The 21,992-nt window shown below is 40.1% G+C and overlaps 1 protein-coding gene across 2 annotated transcripts in view; it reads right to left on the bottom strand.

Annotated features, from left to right (window-relative positions):
• The window catches only part of SLC12A5 (solute carrier family 12 member 5), a 124,177-nt gene that overhangs the window by 71,503 nt on the left and 30,682 nt on the right, over positions 1 to 21,992 (bottom strand). For both annotated transcript variants that reach the window (XR_013213348.1, XM_077251695.1), the window contains exons 2-3: positions 7,596 to 7,675; positions 5,318 to 5,449 (exon numbers count right to left, since the gene is read on the bottom strand). Coding sequence is in view for 1 of the 2 variants with exons in the window: in XM_077251695.1 (XP_077107810.1) it covers positions 5,318 to 5,449; positions 7,596 to 7,675 (212 nt within the window). In the remaining variant the exon portion in view is untranslated. The remainder of the gene's footprint in view (positions 1 to 5,317; positions 5,450 to 7,595; positions 7,676 to 21,992) is intronic.

Genomic DNA, 21,992 nt, shown 5'->3' with positions numbered 1-21,992 from the left:
GTCTTCTTTAAAGGCAGCGCCACCCCCTTCCTTGTCACAGGAAGTAAATAGAGAAAGAGACTGGCGCAGCTATTCAAATTAGCATTCAACTGGCACCTTTGTGTACACTGCTGTAGTCAAGTGCCAACACTGGGAACGCTGGACAACTGAACAGGGCAACCATCGCCAAAGGGGCCCCTGCGAGACAATGCAGAAACTGCACTGATAATGCCAAATGTGTATTATTAGTGCAGCTTCCAAGGTTAGACAGGTAGAAGGACCTGTGGCACATCATGGTCACATGACCAAAGGTTCTTCACCCTGTGGGACTCTTGAGGAACTGAAGAGGAGAGAACAGATTGGTATGTCCTTTACACTCTCTCTGTGTATATATCGTGTATATAACATACATTTTGTATCTGTAGAGTGGATAGTGTATATATAGCATAGATTATGTAATACTGTGCGCAAATATAGCATAGGTGCTGTACGTATCACAAAAGCAGTAGCTGTGGCAATACTGAGGTTTATGGAAGAGGAGCATAACGTCTTTTAGCTCCATTTTTTATGTATGATATCAACCTGTATCAGTTTTATCAGCCTGTGTCAACAGTACAGTCAATGAGTAACGACGGATTGTATATAGCCCGTTGGCACTCTTATAATGGCCTGAGATCAGCAGTATGACTGCACCCTAAATGTGTCTGTTTGATGATGCATTTTGGGGCCCCTTCTTAAATTTTGCCAGAACCACGCTTTGTCTAGAGCTGGGTCGGTGAATTTTTATTTTTACTATTTACAGCTAATTTTTTTTATATTTTTCACTCTGGAGAGTGGGCTTACTACAATTATATGGATAATGTTTATTATTATTCTATATACCTTTGTGCTTCCAAAGTACCAACTGTGAAGGTTGTACATGCAGAAGTATTTCTAATTTATTATTGCGCTAAGGCAGTGTGGAAATACTAAACGATATTGAAATAACAGTCAGAGACCTACCAGAATACAATGCTAAGTATAGTCAGTAAAACCCAAGTGTGATTTACTACTTGTGTTGTTAAAGAAATTAAAGAAACTGTCGGATAATCTAATCCATGTCAGATGAGACGTCCTTCAGGGATTATAAATGTGTCTGGGGGTTCACTCCATGTTGCTATTAACTAAACAGCAAAGCTTGGCTCTTAACCCCTTCATGACCTTGGTATTTTCCATTTTTCCATGTTCGTTTTTCGCTCCCCTCCTTCCCAGAGCCATAACCTTTTTATTTTTCCGTCAATATGAACGACATCATTGGTTTTACCATGTCATGTACTAGAAAATGGGAAAAAAATTCCAAGTGCGGTGAAATTGCAAAAAAAGTGCAATCCCACACTTGTTTTTTGTTTGGCTTTTCTGCTAGGTTCACTAAATGCTAAAACTGACCTGCCATTATGATTCTCCAGGTCAGTATGAGTTCATAGACACCAAACATGTTTAGGTTATTTTTTTATCTAAGTGGTGAAAAAAAAGTTCCAAACTTTGCTAAAAAAAAAAAACAATTGTGCCATTTTCCGATACTCGTAGCGTCTCCATTTTTCATGATCTGGGGTCGGTTGAGGGCTTATTTTTTGCGTGCCGAGCTGACATTTTTATTGATACCACTTTTGTGCAGATATGTTCTTTTGATCGCCCGTTATTACATTTTAATGCAATGTCGCGGCGACCAAAAAAATTTAATTCTGGCGTTTCAATTTTTTTTCTCGCTACGCTGTTTAGCGATCAGGTTAATGCTTTTTTTTATTGATAGATCGGGTGATTCTGAACGCGGCGATACCAAATATGTGTAGGTTTGATTTTTTTATTTTATTTTGAATGGGGCAAAAGGGGGATGATTTAAACTTTTATATATTTTTTTATTTTTTTCACATCTTTTTTAACTTTTTTTTTTTTTTTACTTTTGCCATGCTTCAATAGCCTCCATGGGAGGCTAGAAGCTGGCACCACTCGATCGGCTCAGCTACACAGCAGCGATCATCAGATCTGCAGAAATGCAGGTGTGCTATGAGCACCGACCACAGGGTGGCGCTCACAGCAAACCGGCATCAATAACCATAGAGGTCGGCGATGCGGGGTTGGCGATGCGCTCATTTCCGCCCCCCCCAGCCGGAAGCGCCGGTTAAATGTCGCTGTCAGCGTTTGACAGTGGCATTTAACTAGTTAATAGCGGCGGGTGAATCGCGATTTCACCCGCCGCTATTGCGGGCACATGTCAGCTGTTCAAAACAGCTGACATGCCCCGGCTTTGATGCGGGCCCACCGCCGGAGCCCGCATCAAAGCAGGGGTTCTGACCTCGGACGTACTATCCCGTCCGAGGTCAGAAAGGGGTTAATGAACATGGTGTTCCCATGAGGTTCCTGGGTAAGGTTTCATCTTTTCTCCAATTTTCTCTTAGAAATTGGAATGGTTTGTCACAATGATGTAAGGTTTCCTTGTTAGCAGCAGGTAAGAAAAAAAAATCAGTCACCTCAGACCATACTAAGTGAAATGTATTCTACTGTCTATGGTAGATATTATTGACCAGCAGCTTACAACATTTTTTATTTACGGTAATTTAATACATTATTAAAGGGAATCTGTCATCAGGGTTTTGCCGCCTCATCTGATAGTGACGTAATTTAGGAAAAGACCCTGATTCCAGTGATGTATCACTTAGTTTACTGGATTCAGCAGTTATGACTCAATCGAAGTTTCTAAATGCCAAGAGTGTGCAAAGCAGTCATCAAAGCAAAAGGTGGCTACTTTGAAGAACCTAGAATATAAGACATATTTTCAGTTGTTTCACACTTTTTTGTTAAGTATATAATTCCACATGTGTTAATTCATAGTTTTGATGCCTTCAGTGTGAATGTACAATTTTCATAGTCATGAAAATACAGAAAAATCTTTAAATGAGAAGGTGTGTCCAAACTTTTGGTCTGTACTGTAGTTTAAAAAAATTGGCAACATTTTTATATCACAATCTTTATTAAAAATATATAATTAATAATCTTGCAATTTTTACACCGGCCACAGGATTTTCTACACTCATACTTCCTGTCCTTTAGGAGGAGTTTACAGGAGTTTTCTTATCCTCAGAAGCAGAATGACAAGGACACGTGACACCTCTGTACACAGCTGAGAACCCAATATCCACCAATCACAGTAGGTGATGTCACAGATGACCCTGCTCCTCCTCCCTACACAAAACCCTACTCACAGGCTTATTGGAAAATTCAATACAAAAGATAATGTTAGAGTTCGACAGTTATGGCTATGTACATATGTTGTTTCCTGAAACAAGAGAAGTTCATAGTTCTAAAAAATAATTTCTATATTTTACTTTTTTTTTATACAGATTATGCTAGGTAAAAAATTGCCCCTGAAAAAAAAACATTTGACGTAAAAACTTAATCAATAGGTGTTTTTCTGATTATAGCTATTTTCTATATCTATTTATAGCTATTATTGCTGTTTTCTGATTATAGCTAAATATGACCTGGCAGAGATGAGTATGTGCAGACAATGGAAACCACTAGTACATGGAAAATACTGCTTGAGAGTCCTTTTGTTCATTATGTACAAGGTCCATGCGCTACATAATGAAGGAAAAGACTATTGAATACCACAGTCCTGATGTGGACGCATTGCTCCTTAGTCATGTCTGTGATAAATAGTCATTTAATCCATGGAGGCTGACACTATTATTTATATAGCTTGGGTAATGGGCATGCTTTTGTCGGACCATAATGACTTTAATTGATTTGACCTACTCAGATTACAAGTATTAATTATTGTCTATCTTTCTCTTACTGGTTTAAAATTTTGCATTTCACGGAATCATTCTGATCATCGCATACATATGCTAGAGTACAGCAAACGAACAGCCATATATAGCTCCATTGTATTCTACAAACATTATTGCTTCTGTACATTACAGGTCGATAGTCACCTAGGGAGGCTTACTTAAAGGCCACAACCTTCAAATTTCCCTGCAGCTAAGATTAGCCAAGCCCTTGTGGCCATTCTCTTTCTGATCATTGAGGAATATTGATGCTGTTGGCACTAATCCTTCTATATCCCATGCAGTCAGATGAATGTATGGCTCATTGGCTAGATGGACTTCTTCTGATACACTTAATGGATAAGCCAATCACCGAGAATTCTAGATAGAGATGTGTATGTCAACAGTCAAAAAAACTTGTAACGTTGAACATGGTGCAGCCAGTGTCGGACTGGGATGCTAAGAGCCCAGCAGTAACATTGATGTTGGAGGTCCACTGTTCAGCTACATGCAAATATTACATTACCCTCATTCACAAAGTTACCTATGCTCCTATATAATAATACACCAGGTAGTTTGTTACGTGCGTGATGAGATGCTGGCTTTGTCTGTACAGAGTGAATCCAGTGTATTCTCAATACAACTAGTTATATAGGGGGAGAAGGTAATCCTGCACAGCAGCCCACCCGGGGATTTACCCGTTCCCCTGTTGGCCAGTCCGAGCCTAATGGTGTCCAACCTACATGCAACGTGGTAAAGAGTAGGAAGTGCTGAACACATTCATATATTGTTTTGGGGGGCAATAATTAGTAAAACTCAACTTTAAAAGTTAAAAACTTTAGTTGTTAAAAGGTCTGCTCGTTATGGGTTTAGGGGTCCAGTGAATTATATAATTAAAGGGGTTGTCCCAGCTTGGAACAAAACACATCGAGTGACTGCAGACAGCTGAACTGTAGCAGCGTGCTATATGCACCGCGTCACAGTACCCCGGTATTCCTCATGCTATTTGTCAGTCACAAGACCACATGTATGGAATTTGCATATCTGCGGTCAAATGCCAACTAGACATGTCAGGCTTCTCTCAATAGAAGTGAGGCGAGACGCGTCTAGTCGGCATCTGACCTCAAATATACAAATTGAATACGTGTGGTCACATGACTGCTGACTGTCGCAGGAAATACTGAGGAATCAGGATAGCGTCAGTACCGCTTACTTCCACGGTTCAACAATCTGCCGTCACATAGGTTGACTGTAGACTTTTGTCCCAAACATGGTCAACGCCTTCAGTTATTGAAGGACTATCCTACATTAATGTGCATAGAGATAGCTGTCAATCAGGGAGTTGGACCACCTACTAGACTCCTAAGCCCAGAATGAGCAAGAATGAAGGTACAATTCCACAAATGAAGAAGCAATTACAAGTTGTTCTCAGTCTTTTCCTACAAAGCTATATTTTAATTCTTCAGTTCTTCTAAGTCCAGATGAAGCTCATGGAAAGGACAGGTGCCCTTTCAGGGTCTTTTCTAGAGTCTCACCTGAATAGGCTTCTTCTTTGCCCCCTCATTGTTTTCAGCTTCTTCATGCTCACGCACTCCTTGGGTCAGGTTTGTGTAATTAGCCAAGCCACTGAGAAGTGAGGAGACCATTGGACTAGTGTCCATTTCTTCCTGCAAACATAACATTAAATCATTTTGTGAGTTGATGAATTTTACAAGGGAACAGAATAAAGTGAAAGTGCTTAGTTTAAAAGATAATGAGAGCCAATTTAGTATTTCACGTGACTTTTCCCTTACATAAGCTGTAATATGAGTGCACATAAGGGATACCCCGATGTATGGACATTATATGACTGGTACTTTTCACCAGTTTATTTCTAATTTTCAGTTGTATTTGAGCCATTGGATGTAGATGACATCTATTATGTCTCCTATACACAGCACACAGAGACAGAGGGATTCCTGCTCTCCTGTCAAGCTTGAGAAAGGCTCTTTATGAGCTGAAACGTTGCCATGATGGGCTATTAAAACCTGAACACTTTTTGAAATTTATCTGCAATGGTGTGCTGCCTCTGACTTTTTAGACTCTTATTATAAGGTTTGGTATATGCCTGAGGGGCTTTGCACTTTGAATGTGTTTTTCTGTGCTGCTCTCACTTTTTGCAATTAGATAAATAGATATGTGAAAGATAGATATGGAATAGATAGATAGATAGATAGATAGATAGATAGATAGATAGATAGATAGATAGATAGATATGGGATAGATAGACAGATAGATAGATATGGGATAGATAGATATGGGATAGATAGATGAACAAATAGATAGATAGATAATAGATAGATAGATAGATAGATAGATAGATAGATAGATAGATAGATAGATAGATAGATAGATAGATAGATAGATATGGGATAGATAGATATGGGATAGATAGATAGATGAATAAATAGATAGACAATAGATAGATAGATAGATAGATACTGTAGATAGATAGATAGATAGATAGATAGATAGATAGATAGATAGATAGATAGATAGATATGGGATAGATAGATAGATAGATAAATAGATAGATGATAGATAGATAGATAGATAGATAGATAGATAGATAGATAGATATTAGATAGATAGATATGAGATAGCTAGAGATAGATATGGGATGGATAGATAGATAGATAGATAGATAGATAGATAGATAGATATTAGATTAGATAGATAGCTATGTGATTGATAGATAGATATGTGATAGCTAGAGATATATATGGATTAGATCGAGAGATAGATAGATAGATAGATAGATAGATAGATAGATAGATAGATAGATAGATAGATAGATAGATAGATAGATAGATATAGATATGGGATAGATAGATATGGGATAGATAGATAGATAGATAGATAGATAGATAGATAGATAGATAGATAGATAGATAGATAGATATAGATATGAGATAGATATGGGATAGATAGATAGATAGATAGATAGATAGATAGATAGATAGATAGATAGATAGATAGATAGATAGATATGGGATAGATAGATATGGGATAGATAGATAGATATGAGATAGATATGGGATAGATAGATAGATAGATAGATAGATAGATAGATAGATAGATAGATAGATATGGGATAGATAGATAGATAGATAGATAGATAGATAGATAGATAGATAGATAGATATGTGATAGATAGATATTAGATAGATAGATATGAGATAGCTAGATAATAGATAGATAAAAAATAGATATGACACACAAATATGACACATTTCCTCTAAATGAACAGGATGTGAGGTTTTGGGCTTCACATTGTTGAAAAAAGAATATAGGAGAAGACAACTATGGAGGGTGACTCTCTTAATCGAGAGACTGAAAACATTTTAGATGTGAGCGATGTAAAGGCGACCATACAAGCATACAGCAAAGACCATTACAAACAACCAAAGGACATCATTTATGTATGCAGAACCAGTCGGCTAATTATCTATATAGCAAAGGCTTCTTTACAGTTAGAGTAGTGACTTTATAATGAACATAAACCTTATTAATAAGCATTCTATGACAACATTCAAAAAAGGCAAGGCTTTTATCTCATGGTTGATTTTGAAACGGAGTCATAATTCAAATACAATTATGGTTGGATTTATTTGATTCATGGAAATTATTCGTCAGCCATGTGAGACGAGGAAAAAATTAACATTTGCTCATGAAATTGAATTGGCTACAATTGCCCTAAAGGTATTTCATTTGCCTTCTTTTGATTCAAGCAAACCCCCATTTAACCCCCTATATTCCAAATTAAAGACTTACCTCAAACAGGGCCATGTTTTTCCCAGTGTCCATTTCTGAGCTGTTAATGAATGGAGAGCTTTCCTTGGGATTTCCATCTCCTGAAAACAAAAGAAATATAAAAAGTGATCACATGATCGCTATTCCAGGTAAGATCCCTCTGCTCCCCTATAATAATTTTCCTCTAGTTCCTACTTTTATGATATTAAAAAAACGACACACTGCGGACTGACAAAGCTCTGGACCTCCAACTACATCCTTAGAAATAAAGCAGAGGATTGTGTAAATAACCACTCCGCAAAGATAGCCTTAATGCCTACAGGGGAGTGCTAGCACAAGAGGTCATGCTCTGAAGATAGACTGTGGGAATCTTCGGGCTAATAACAGGCAAGAGCGTTAGTCAAGTGTGCTGAAAGCAGGAATCCATCTCCCAGCAGAAATGTAACCGCATCCTTTACACGGAGAGAAAAAACACACTTGCTCTGATCTCAATGAACTGAGAATCAATTATGAAATTCTAAGGCAATAGGGCAAATGAATAAATAGACATGATTTGCCAACAATTTTGTTCATGCTGTCATCATCATCCTTATTATTTCCCGAAGACTATCATTGTGCAGCTTTTCCTTCCCATCAATATTTTGTCTATCTCTGTTATTTTTAAAGGGATGCTGAAGCTATGTAACTCAGCATAACATTTATTTGGCAGATTTGTCAATAATCTTATATATATAGGAGCACAGTAATGGTCTTAAAGGGACTTTGTCACCACATTTTAGGCTTATCAGCTAAACATATCATTGGATTGAGTGTCGGCTATGCATTTCCCAGCTACTTTTGAAACCCCCTGACTCCCCATGTATTTCCCATGCACACTAATTCTTTCCAGCTTTGCCCGCAGTTGGGCAAAGCATACCACGCACATGCGAGAGATCATTGCAATGCGCATGCGCTACATAAGGCCACGAACTACGAAATTTTTTCGTAACGGATCCTCTTTTCCCTAAACTACTTATTTGGGGTTGTGTTGTTATCACATGGTTATTTAGAGGAATTCTTGCCTCAAAAATAAGTTATTTAGACTATGTTTAAAAACTAAGTATGGAGGACAGAAAGAGCATAAAACTGTCTGAGGACTTGAGAACCAAATTCGTTGAACAATATCAACAATCTCAAGGTTACAATTCCATCTCCAGAGATCTTGATGTTCCTTTGTCCACCCAAGATAATCAAGAAGGTTATAACCCATGGCACTGTAGCTAATATCGCTGGATGTGGACAGCAGAGAAAAGTTAATGAAAGTTTGCTATGCAGGATATTCCAGATAGTGAATAAGCAGCGCAAATCAAATTCAAAATAAATTCAAGCTGTCCTGCAGGCTCACGGTGCATCAATGTCAGTGTGAACTGTCCACTGACATTTCAATGAAATGAAACGTTATTGTAGGACACCCAGGCGGACCCCACTGCTGACACCGAGACATAAAAAAAGCTAGAGTGCAGTTTGCCAAAATATACGTGAGTAAGCCAAAAGCGTATTATGGAGAGTTGGGACCAAGATAGAGCTTTTTGATAAAGCACATCATTCTACTGTTTACTAAAAATGGAATGAGGGCTACAAAGAAAAGAACCCAGTACCTACAGTCAAATATGGTAGAGGTTTAAAGATGTTTTGGGGTGGTTTTGCTACCTCTGGCACTGGATGCCTTGACTGTGGGCAAGGCATTAAGAAATCTGAAGATTACTGAAGGATTTTGGGCAGCAAGGTAGTGCCCAGTGTCATAAAGCTGGGTTTGTGTCCTAGGTCATGGGTCTTCCAGTAGGACAAACATACTTCATGAGGCACCCAGAAATGGATGGAAAAAAAGCACTTGAGAGTTCTGAAGTGGCCAGCAATGAGTCTGGATCTAAATTCCTTTGAACACCAGTGGAGAGATCTTAAAATTGCTGTTGGAAGAAGACACCTTTCAAATATGAGAAACCTGGAGCAGTTTGCAAATGAAGAGTCGTCCAAATTTCCAGTTGAGAGGTGTAAGTAGCTTGTTGATGGCTATATGAAGCTATTGAATTAAGTTACTTATTCCAAAGGGCATGCAACCAAATATTAAGTTGAGGGTACCAACAATTTTGTCTGGCCAATTTTTAAGGTTTTGTATAAAATTATGTCCAATTTAACATTTTTCCCTGTTTTTTTGCATTGTTCCAATACACAAAAAGGAAGTAAACATGTGTAACAAAACGTGTAATTTCAATAATTTTCTGGGAGAAATACTTAATTTACTGGAACAATTTCAAGGGTGCCAACACTTTCGGCCATGAATGTAATTAGCATAAAGTGTCATATGGGGAACAGTGTTACTGTATAAGGTCAATTAGGAGACATTATCACTATATGCGGGCCAGAGTGGGGAATATTGTTAGTGTATGGGGGAATAGCTACTGCATTCTGGTAGCAGTTTGGGTATGCAACGGCACTTGGTTTTGGTGTAGAACATTCTTAGGTTTATTTGTCAATCATAAACCATTAACAGAGTTCACATGAAAGCTAAATAGCGTTTCCATGGGTTGAACAAATCACAACACTGGAAGAAAATAGTTTATTTTGGTAAGCAAAAAATACACAACGGTCTCATCCATGCTGCAATCCAGGCACTGCTTCTCCCTCAGTTTGGTAAGCAACAATGGACGCACTTTTGTAGGACAAATTAGCAGAAATGGAGTATTCACATAGGAGCAAAAAAGAATCCCTTATAGAATCAATTGAATACAGCATAAAAGGGAAAATTTAAAACATAACATTTAATTATAAAATTTAAAATAGAGTGGACATAACAAATATGACCAGTGGGAACCCTCCAATAGCAAAACACATTCAAATTACACAGTTCATGGTCCAAATGTCTATTCTACACAATCAACACCAGTACCACTGGCAGTATAGTCTCATAGACAAAAAATGGGGCTAATATGAGCAACATTATATGTCAGAACCACTGACTAACAGCTACTTTCGCCCCATAAGAGTAGAGATCAATATAACTTAGAACAATCTCACCCAGTTCAAATAGATGATGATGGGATCCCAGGCATTTGTTGATAAGTCATCACATGGAGTGGTCAGCATTGAGCCTTTATCCAACAAGTCCATATCAGAGATGAACTTATCAGGCCAAATCACATAGGGACCACCTCCCAACGCGTTTCATCCCTCCAGGACTCATCAGGGGATATGGCAGTCAGGATAATAACACACCACCATTACAGGTATGGTTGATGGGCCTCCCATAGGGAAACACATCTAACAGGGTTCGTTTATATAACCTGTTCTTAGTCAGTCACTTGCCAAATAGCCAATCACCTTGTGTGTAACACTTGTATACAATCCCCAGACCAATTGCAGATGGAGTATTGAACAGAGCACAAACTCACATGATCATAAGTACTTACCACATTGGTCGTTCAGGTGGACCGCATAAGCGGTGGAACGCACGCCAGGAGCTAAACAAGGGGACATGTTCCGGTTACTAAAGAGCACCCAGAGATAGAGCGCCTGCGCAAACTGAATGCACAGACTCATATAATACTCCCAGTGTAATAGAAGATGTGCGCATGTGTAAACCGCAGAAGCTGTGGAACGCATACCCAATCCTCAAAGAGGTGCTCAATGCCTTTTCTAGAACCTGCAAAGCTGACTGGAAGTAGGGTAGTGACCTTTCCCACATAGATGCTTTAGGTCGCTCAGACCTCAAATGTGGTCCCAATGAAAACCTTCTCAGAAACCTACTATTGCTGGAGCCTTCAATTCTGGGACTTCAAGGGAACCTCTCAGCAGGAATGTGCACAGTAACCTAGTGTCAGGTCGGTGTGGTTATACTGATTAAAATGATACCTTGGTTGATGAAATCTGTCTTGTGGTTGTTGTTTAATCTTTATTTTCAGTTTCTAGTTAATGATATGCCCGGGGTGGCCTGTGGGGGGGCTTCATGTGGTGTTCTGATTAGGTATTCATAATGCAGACTGCTGACAGTCCCAGCCATGGCACTTGATCTGCAACACAGGGTGTTTAACCCCTTAGGGACAGGGCCACATTTTTTCAATCTGACCAGAGTCACTTTATGTGGTACTAACTCTGGAATCCTTCAACAAATACCATTGATTTTGAGATTGTTTTTTTGTGGCACATTATAATTTATGATAATTGTAAATTTACGTCAATATGTTTTGTGTTTACTTATAAAAAATATTTAAAAAATCTCAAAAATGTAAAAAAATGTGCAATTTTCAAAACTTTGAACGATTATCCCTTTTATCCAGAGAGTCATACCACAGAAAAACATTAATAAATAACATTTCCCACATGTTTGCTTTACATCAGCCCTATTTGTAAAATGTTATTTTATTTTGTTTGCAAAGTAGCAGTAATTTTTCATTTTTTCAAGGAAATTTTCAAAATTTATATTTTTAGGGACCTATCCAGGTTTGAAGTGACTTTGGGGGTCCTATATATTGAAAGACCCCAAAAAGTGACGCCATTTTAAAAACAGCACCACCCCAACCCCCCACCCCCCCATCCCCCCGACATATTGAAAACTGTTGTCAGGTAGTTTATTAACCCTTCAGGTGATTTTAGTAATTAATGTAAAGTGGCATGACAGAAATGAAAAATTGTATTTTTACCACCTAAATGTCGCTAACTTCTGAACAGGCCGCTATAGCCGAGAGACTATGAATTGCCATGATCTCTGGGTGATGTTGGGGTTAAAGAGGGAGAAGCCACACTCTGTTGTCACCTGTATGGGGAGGCTAGTCTCTTAGGCTAGGTTCACATTGCGTTAGGGCAATCCGTTTAGCGCTAGCGCTAGCGGATTGCGCTAACGCAATGTTTTTTTCGGGGCCGCGTTTAGGGGTCGCGTTAACGTCCCCGCTCTAGCAGATCCCCGATCAGCGCGTCACAAAAGAACGGCACATCGCTAGCGCGAGCCGAAAAAGGCACGTGCTAGCGATGCGCTACAGGCGAAATTTACATTGCTGTCAATGGGTGCGCTAACGGACCCGTTGCACGGCGTTAATTGCGACATTTTCGCCGTGCAACGCTGTCCGTTAGCGTGCACACATTAACGCAATGTGAACCTAGCCTTATACATATCTCTGGCCAGTTAAAAGACGTATTGGCGGTCATTAAGGGTACAGTATGTGCAGTTAATAAATGTGCTTGAAGTTATCCTGAAGAGTATTAAAAAAATCCATTTTAAAATGGCCATTGCTGATAGCTGCTACTGCGCAGACGCGGGCAGTGCCATCTTGGAGGAGGACACTTTTTTCTTCTCTAGCAAGATGGCACTGCCGGAGCCTGCGTACCAGCAGATATCGGATCACCTCTATATACACTGATAGCTGCTACTGTGCAGGTGCGGCATCCGCCATTTTAAAAAGGATTTTTTATGTTCCTCAGGAAAACATAAAGCACATTTACCAACTACATATAAGGCCGGCGTCACACTGGCGAGTTTTACGGACGTATGAGCGCAGAAAATACACCTGTAAAATACGCATAACACACGGCCCAATGATTCTCTATGGCCCAGCTCCTATCAGCCGTATTTTACTGATCCGTATTATACGGTCTTGTACGGCCGTAGAAAATCGCAGCATGCTGCGTTTGTCACCGTATTGCGCAAAAAAATCGCCAATGAAAGTCTATGGGGGCGAGAAAAATACGGATTACACACGGACCAGCAGTGTGACTTGCGAGAAATACGCAGCGGTGTTAGAGAAAAGCCGGTAATTCAATTGCCGGCTTCTCATTTCTCCTGCACAAACCCGACAGGATATGAGACATGGTTTACATACAGTAAACCATCTCATATCCTTTTTTTTTGCATATTCCACACTACTAATGTTAGTAGTGTGAATGTGCAAAATTTGGGCACTGTAGCTTGTAAAATAAAGGGTTAAATCGCGGAAACAATTGGCGTGGGCTCCCACGCAATTTTCTCCGCCAGAGTGGTAAAGCCAGTGACTGAGCGCAGATTTATTTCATTAAAATACTTTGTAATAATGTGTGTGTGTTTTATTAACCATTTAGTACTATTGGATTAATAATGGATAAATTGATGCCTCTCTATTATTAACCTGGCTTAATGTCACCTTACAATAGCAAGGTGACATTAACCCTTCATTACCCCATATCCCACCGCTACACGGGAATGGGAAGAGAGAGGCCAAGTGCCAGAATAGGCGCATCTTCCAGATGTGCCTTTTCTGGGGTGGCTGGGGGCAGATGGTTTTAGCCAGGGGGGGGGCAATAACCATGGACCCTCTCTAGGCTATTAATATCTGCCCTCAGTCACTGGCTTTACCACTCTGGTGGAGAAAATTGCGCGGGAGCCCACGCCAATTTTTTCCGCGATTTAACCCTTTATTTTACAAGCTAGAGTGCCCACATTTTGCACATACACACTACTAACATTAGTAGTGTGGAATATGCCAAAAAAAGGGATATGAGATGGTTTACTGTATGTAAACCATGTCTCATATCCTGTCGGGTTTGTGAAGGAGAAATGAAAAGCCGGCAATTGAATTACCGGCTTTTCACATATCTCACGCTGAATTAAATATAAATACAGAATATATATATATATGTGTCTCAATGACATATATATATATACATACTGTATATATGTTTTCCCTAACATTTGAGCACATAAATCCATTAGATGTCGGTTTTGCAAGCCTGCGAGAAAATATCGCAGTACGGATGCCATACGGATTACATACGGAGGATGCCATGCGCAAAATACGCTGCCACACTCTGCCTACGGATGACATGTGGATCATTATTTTGGGAACATTTCTGCGTATTACGGCCATAAAATACGGACCGTATTTACATACGCTGAGTGTGACGCCGGCCTTACACATGCGATTTTGCTGCAGTGCAGGTTCCACGGCTGACACCTGCCTGTAAAAGTTTTTTTTTCTTCAGTATGTACATATATTCACTATGTAAACTAGGGGGCAGTCATTGAGGGAACAGTAACCTTTCAGCAGGCTGCATTATGAATAGCTAATCAGAGCACCACATGAAGACCCCCACAGGCCTTCCCAGAGCACGAGCATATCATTAACTCAAAACTGAAAATAAAGCTTAAACAACAACCACAAGATGGATTTCATCAAACAAGGTATCATTATTCAGTATATCAGCGCCGACTTGACACTGTAGGTTACTATGCACAATCCTGCTGACAGGTTCCCTTTAAGTCACTGAGGCCAGCCACCTCTGTCATCCAGGACTTTTCCTCCTGCTCCTGTACATGCACACCCTCTGCCTAAAGCCAGGGGGCTGGGCACCTTCTGCCTCCAAACAATGAACTCTTGACAGTGCATCAGTATTCCCATGAAATTTTCCCAGTCTATGCGCTACATGAAACTTAAAATCTTGTGAAGCAAAATCCCTGGCATTGTTCCCCTTTTTTTCTGTTGCATACACATCAGTGGGGCATGGTAGGACACCAGCCTAAATTTCTGGCCCAACAGGTAGTAGCTGAATGCATCTTGTGCCCATTTGATAGCCAAGCACTCTTTTTCTATGGTGAAACGGTTTTTATGACATGAAGAAGGTTTCGAATCAAATAGATTATCAGGAGTTTGATTTCCCTATTGATTTCCAAAGACATGCCACTAGCCTGACATCCAATGCATCTGTCTGAACTATGAAATCTCTGGAGAAGTCTGGCACTACCAAGACTGTAGTCTGAGACCACCATAATGAAGGAACAGAGACAGTGATTTTTCACCTACTATGCTGTATTTTGCTGTTTCAATGCAGTTAGTGTTTTATCAGCAGGAGATTATCGCTTCAGTAAAACTGGTCCAGTGCTTCGTGATCCACTATGCCCTCAACACTGATTAGCAGCTCTCTGTAACTATACATTGTACACAGAAAGTTGTTAATCAGTAATGTGACTGGGGTTATGCACAATCCAACAACTGACCTCTGCTAGATCTGCAGCAGAAAAAACTAACTGTATCATAACTGCTGCACCCAGTAAACTAACTGATACATCGCTGGAATCAGGGTTTCTGTCCCTACATCATGCTGCTGTCAGATTACACAGCAAATACCTATGAGAGGTTCCCTGTAATAGTGTATGGACACCACAGAGAAGTACATTTCTATTGTGATGGGGTTACAAAGCGACACATCACTATTATAATATCTTATATATTTTTGGGGATACTGTTACCAGGGAGTGAACAAAACGGAGGTACAGTGGTACTTGGGTTGAGAAAAAAGTGGGGAGGGTGCTCTACAAGCCATGAGTCATAGATGTCTGCATGTTACTTCCTGCAGTAACAAGTCGTGGCTGGAAGAAGTCATAGCGGTCTGCGCCAGATGAAGTAGAAAAGCAAAAATGAAAGACTTAAATTGGAGGCATCACCGGTAAGTCACTGTACTTACCCATATTATATATACTTATACTATCTGCAGAACTCTTGGGTATAAAGTTACTGGTAGTAATATTTGTTGTATTACTGTGCTTTTTGGCAATGATCAGTGTGGAGACACAGCATTGTATCTTAATTAACCAGATAACTATTTTTAGCAAACCAAGAAGAATAGACTTATCTGATCTGTATGTTGACTTTTGAATTTATATTGTTAGGCATCAGGATTCTCCCACTGCATGGGATGGATCCCAAGACTTATCTGCCTCTGCGGTCTCCCATTCAGGTTCGGCCACTGCGGTTGCTGCTGAGCATAGACATAGGTCCCAGCGTCTTGCTCAGGCTCGTGGTGTTTGGTTACTGCTGGCTCTCCAGCCAAGTCTATAGTAATCAGCGATAGGCAGCAGCGACCTGACGCACTGGAGTCTAAGTCCAGAAATCACCTTACTGAGCATGTTCGTGATGTGGCGTCTTCCTATTGGTGGTCGGATGTTAGCTGCTCTGGTGATGTGGCAGCTCCAGATTGGCTCATGGGTGATTTCACGGCTAGCTGGGCGTGTTTGGGGTGGAGCCTAGCATTTAAAAGGCTCTCAGCGGCGCACGTGGGAGCGCTAGTATCATTTATGTGTGGCTATGTGAGTGGGGCCCTACCACTCTGTCTGCAAGTGTTGCATGTCTGTCTAGCTTTGGAACTGTACACGTAGGCAGGCAGCTAGCATCAGTGGGGGCAATTAGCCGCTTGGCTTAGCATCTGTAACCAACATGTGTGCAGTTAGCACAGTAGAATTTCAGAACAAGCTCAACCCTAGTGAGGGTATTATGCTCAGCATCTGTTTCGTTTCTGTGTGCGATTGACACAGCTCTGTTGCAGAGCAAGCTTTCCTCGTGTTTCCCCTGTGAGGTTTAACAGGGCTTAGCACTCTGTATATATTCGTTCGATACCTCTCTGTGGAGTAAAGGAGTTTTGTGTTTGGTGTTCTGTTCACACTGTGTGGCGTTAACACAGTGTGTCCAGGCATTTGCTCGCCGTCTGTTCCGTTATTGTTCACACTAGCAGCAGTTTTTCATCTCTGCACGGTGGACCCCAGGATGCGATTGCACTTTATTATTTATTTTATTTAGTGTAATCTTCCAACCCTATCATATGTGTTGGTCAAGAAAACAGTCTTTTGCTTGTGTAAGCCTGTAATATTGACATTTCATATAACATATTGTGCTCTTATCTTTGATGACTATTGATGTTTACTGATATTCTAATTGCGCACTGTGTAGGCCAGATAGTTTGATGACTTCGAAAACTAAGGAGGAAAAACTATGCAAATAGATTAAATAATAAATAATAAAGTAATGCTACTTGGTTTCATCTCCATTCTTACCCTTTATGCAAATACTGAATGAAGGACACTTGTTAAGTATAAAACTAGACTACATTCCTCTGTATATATAGAGAGAGACCAGGCAGAGATTCTGCGAAGACATCCAAACATTCAGGGGACTCTACAGGACTGCAGCTACAACATCATGGCTCCATCACGAGGGACACAGATTCATTATTCTACAGGATGCCTGCTTAGGGGACTTTGGCCCTGGCTAGAAGAATACAGAACTGCTCCATTAACCATTGCTGAACCATGGACATGTTTGAAGAAAGCCAGGATTGGAACCTACCAGTCGCCTGGCTCCTCAGGTCAACTGGCCTTGTACCTGAATGGACTGTCATCTTCCTCAGCTTGTCGTTACCTCCTCTCTGTGTGCGTACCACAGGTGGGGTAATCAACACTGGAAGATGAAGCCAGGTTGTGACCCTCCGGTCAATTGGCCCTTGTATCTGAATGGACTGTCATCTTCCTACACTTGTTACCTCCTCTCTGTGTGCGTGCCACAGGTGGAGTAGTCGACCCTGGAAGCTCTGAAGTAACAGCTGCCATTATCCCGGCGAGTCAACGGAAGGGTGAGACTCTGTAATGTGCTCCATCTTGGGGTATTTTGCTGGGACTGTTCTACAGGTTATCTGCCTGTTTTCTGGTTCAATATAGTATTGCCACACTGTTTTACCCTTACCCTGTGTTGTCTGAGTAGCGTTATGCTCACGTTTAAAGGGAGAGCGGGTGTTCAGTGGGACGATCCCTGGTCCATGTGGATTCAGCTAGTGGACCTGGGCACCCGCCACACCCCCCGTGTCTCCACAATGAGTATGGTGGTATTAGTCAGTTACTATATTGTGGGAATATGTGATGTGGTCATGGTTTGGTGGTATTTATCTTTAGTTGCATGCAGTATTATTTTTATATTGGTGTTGGTGTTTTGGGTTTTCTACAGTATCAGTATGGAGGTTATACCCAGACATTATGTGGTGATAATATATGGTCTTGGTGTGGCGATATTTATCTCTTTTATGTGGTTTATTGTTTGTATTTTAGTTTTGGTATAGTGGACTTTGTTCCGTAACAATTTGGTTATAATATTTGCTATTATTTAACTGTATGACTACTTTTCAGAAGTATTACCTAGAAAATGACCTTATTGCCATATTTTCGCTGAGATGTGTATATTTTCTCTATATTCTTTTTTTTTTAATAGGGGGATACATATGTCTTTGTAGGATCTAGAATGTTACTGGGACCCCTGCGTCTGTCCAACATGCTTATGGAGAGGTTAGTCTAATCTAAGTTTTGCATTTTTAGTGAACTGTAAAATTACAATATGTTTATAAAAAAAATCTGTATAAGTTTCTACAGCTTCAAAAAAATCACAGACACATTGAATTTTTTACAGACAAGAAAAAAGTGACTAATTTTTATGGACAACATAATAAAACTGGGGCTATACTAAGATCGCTTGTCAGAAAATCTGTCATTAAAACAGCATTACAGGAAATGTACAGTCAAGCTAATATGTACGGTGTAAAAAAGAACAAGGAGTCCTGCAAGTGACTATATGGCCCCCACAGAGCCCTAATCTCAACATCATCAAGTCTGTCTTAAAATTACATTAAGATAGACAGAAGGATTTGCACAAGCCTACATCGACATACGATCTGAGGTTAAGACTGAGTCACACATAACGATATCGTTAACGATATCGTTGCAACATCACGCTTTTGGTGACGTAAGCAACGATCCCGCTAACGATCTCGTTATGTGTGACAGCGACCAACGATCAGGCCCCTGCTGGGAGATCGTTGGTCGATGGGAATGATCAGGACCTTTTTTTGGTCGCTGATCACCCGCTGTCATCGCTGGATCGGCATGTGTGACGCCGATCCAGCGATGTGTTCACTTGTAACCAGGGTAAATATCGGGTTACTAAGTGCAGGGCCGCGCTTAGTAACCCGATATTTACCCTGGTTACCATTGTAAAAGTGAAAAAAAAAAAAACACTACATACTCACATTCTGATGTCTGTCACGTCCCCCGGCGTCCACAGGGTTGACTGTGTCAGCGCCGGCCATAAAGCAGAGTGAGCGGTGACGTCACCGCTGTTACGGCCGGCGCTGACACATTCAGTGCAGGGAAGCTCTCGGCAGCAGCGCGTGCATTACCAGCGCTCCTGCCGAAAGCAGTTTTAACCCTGTGGACGCCGGGGGACATGACAGACATCAGAATGTGAGTATGTACTGTTTTTTTTTTTACTTTTACAATGGTAACCAGGGTAAATATTGGGTTACTAAGCGCAGCCCTGCACTTAGTAACCCGATGTTTACCCTGGTTACCCGGATGCTGCAGGGGGACTTCGGCATCGTTGAAGACAGTTTCAACGATGCCGAAGTCGTTCCCCTGATCGTTGGTCGCTGGAGAGAGCTGTCTGTGTGACAGCTCCCCAGCGACCACACAACGACTTACCATCGATCACGGCCAGGTCGTATCGCTGGTCGTGATCGTTGGTAAGTCGTTTAGTGTAACGGTACCTTTAGTTCTCCACGATGTTTGGAACAACATTCCTGCAGGGTACCCTTAAAACCTGTGTGCAAGTCTACCTAGAAGAATTGATGCCGTTTTAATGGCAAAGGGATTGTCACATCAAGTATTGATTTGATTGTGATTTCCATTTTGCTCATTTTAATTGACTAAAAATACAGTTTTAACATTTCTATCATTGAAAGCATTCTTTGCAAATTTTTTTCACACCTGCCTACGACTTTTGCACAGTACTGTACATACAGTATATATGCTTCGAGGTAAGGTAAAAATGTCTGACACTGGCAATTTTAAGAGATTTTTGCTTGTAAAAAAATACAACACATAGTACTTATGATAGGATTTTGGTATTGCATTCTGTTCAAGCTCCATTTTTCATTTTGCCTTAGGGAAAATGCGACAGTGCTTAACTACAAATACAGCAGTAAACCATAGCAAATAATAAATGTCTGACTTCAGTGATAAAACAAGAGCATAGATTATGCCAATCATGAGATATAGTTAGGGTGCCTTACTGGCCGACCTTGAAACCAGTCCCGCAACTAGAGGATTGGGAATCATTATTGGTCCCTGCTATGGCGTGATGGATGATGGATCATGATGATGGAAAGCATTATGTAATCATACCCAAGGTTCCATTTTGGGTCCAGTTTGTACAGATCCATAATACAGTACCTACTATGGCCTCCTGCTACTATATTCTCCTGTGCCTCAGACATGTTGAGGTTTTTTCTAACACATTTATATGGAAAAACTGTGGTATGCTCCACTACATGCCGTATTACGAAGGTATTCTCTTTCAGAGTCATTGAGTCTATAAAGTAATATAATGTCCCACCATACAACCAGGGACAGTTTTAGAGAAAGTGGGGTCTTGATGAACAAGCAAACTAAGCTCTCCTTCTTGCCAATTTTAGACAAATTTCTAGTCATTTTTGCCCCATTAAACCCACTTACAGTGATATAGTGGTAACATATTGCTTCTGTACATGGCCCACATAATATATCCAACATAGTCCTCAAATAGTATGCAGTTTCCAAAATAATAATGAGTTTTTTTCTAAGGTGGCCTAGGAAATGAACCCTAAAACGATCCTGCATGCAAAATTTCCACAGCACTTTACGTACATCATTATCCCTGTCACCATTGGAGCTTACAATCTAAATTCCCTATCAATATGTCTTTGGAGTGTGGGAGGAAATCAGAGAACCTGGAGGAAACCCACGTAAACATGTGGAGAACATGAAAACTCCTAAGCAGATGTTTTCTTTGGTGGGATTTGAAAAGACGATCCCAGTGCTGTAAGGTCACCATGCTCCTCATATATAATAAATGGCCTTTATCTACCAGATCTATCAACATAACATAAGAGAATAAAAATATTCTAAAAAGATCAAAGGCCAAACACTTAACCTTTAAACAAGATACGGTAAGTCAATGACAATTATACGGAGCAGTACAGTATATAGTTAGTGTCTTGCTTGCTTGGACCGAAAATGTGTAGCAGACATTGACTAAGAAGCTGTCAAATGACAAATGAGCCTGTACCTGTGTATTTGACCAAATGCAATAAGAAAGAAAATTACATTACATTTATTGCAAAACCAATTTAATGACCAGGCATACTGTATATTGTTAAGACAAAGTTTTATGGCCATTTTACCAGTATACATGATCCATACTCTATCAACGTGTTAACCTATATGTAAATGTATTTCTTATCCCCATGCTTGTACTACAATTATTATTATTAATAAACTGACTTTTATAATTTGTTACAGATATGTACCCATCAGCTTTCATACTATATAAACACTAATATCGGCTTAGGTATATAAACAATGATACATTGGTCAGTATTTTATTCAGTATTTATTACTTACTACAGACTACAGTTTACTTGATTGAAATCCAATAATAATATATCATTATCATATACAGTTGTGTTCAAAAGTTTACATAACCCGGTAGAATTTTTGCTTTCTTGGCGTTTTTTCAGAGAATATGAATGATAACACCAAAACTTTTTCTCCACTCATGGTTAGTGGTT

Source organism: Ranitomeya variabilis, chromosome 4, assembly GCF_051348905.1.
Source record: "Ranitomeya variabilis isolate aRanVar5 chromosome 4, aRanVar5.hap1, whole genome shotgun sequence".
Classification (NCBI taxonomy): Eukaryota; Metazoa; Chordata; class Amphibia; order Anura; family Dendrobatidae; genus Ranitomeya; species Ranitomeya variabilis.
The sequence above is the reverse complement of the archived record's forward strand: the minus strand, read 5'-3'. Positions and strand labels throughout refer to the sequence as shown.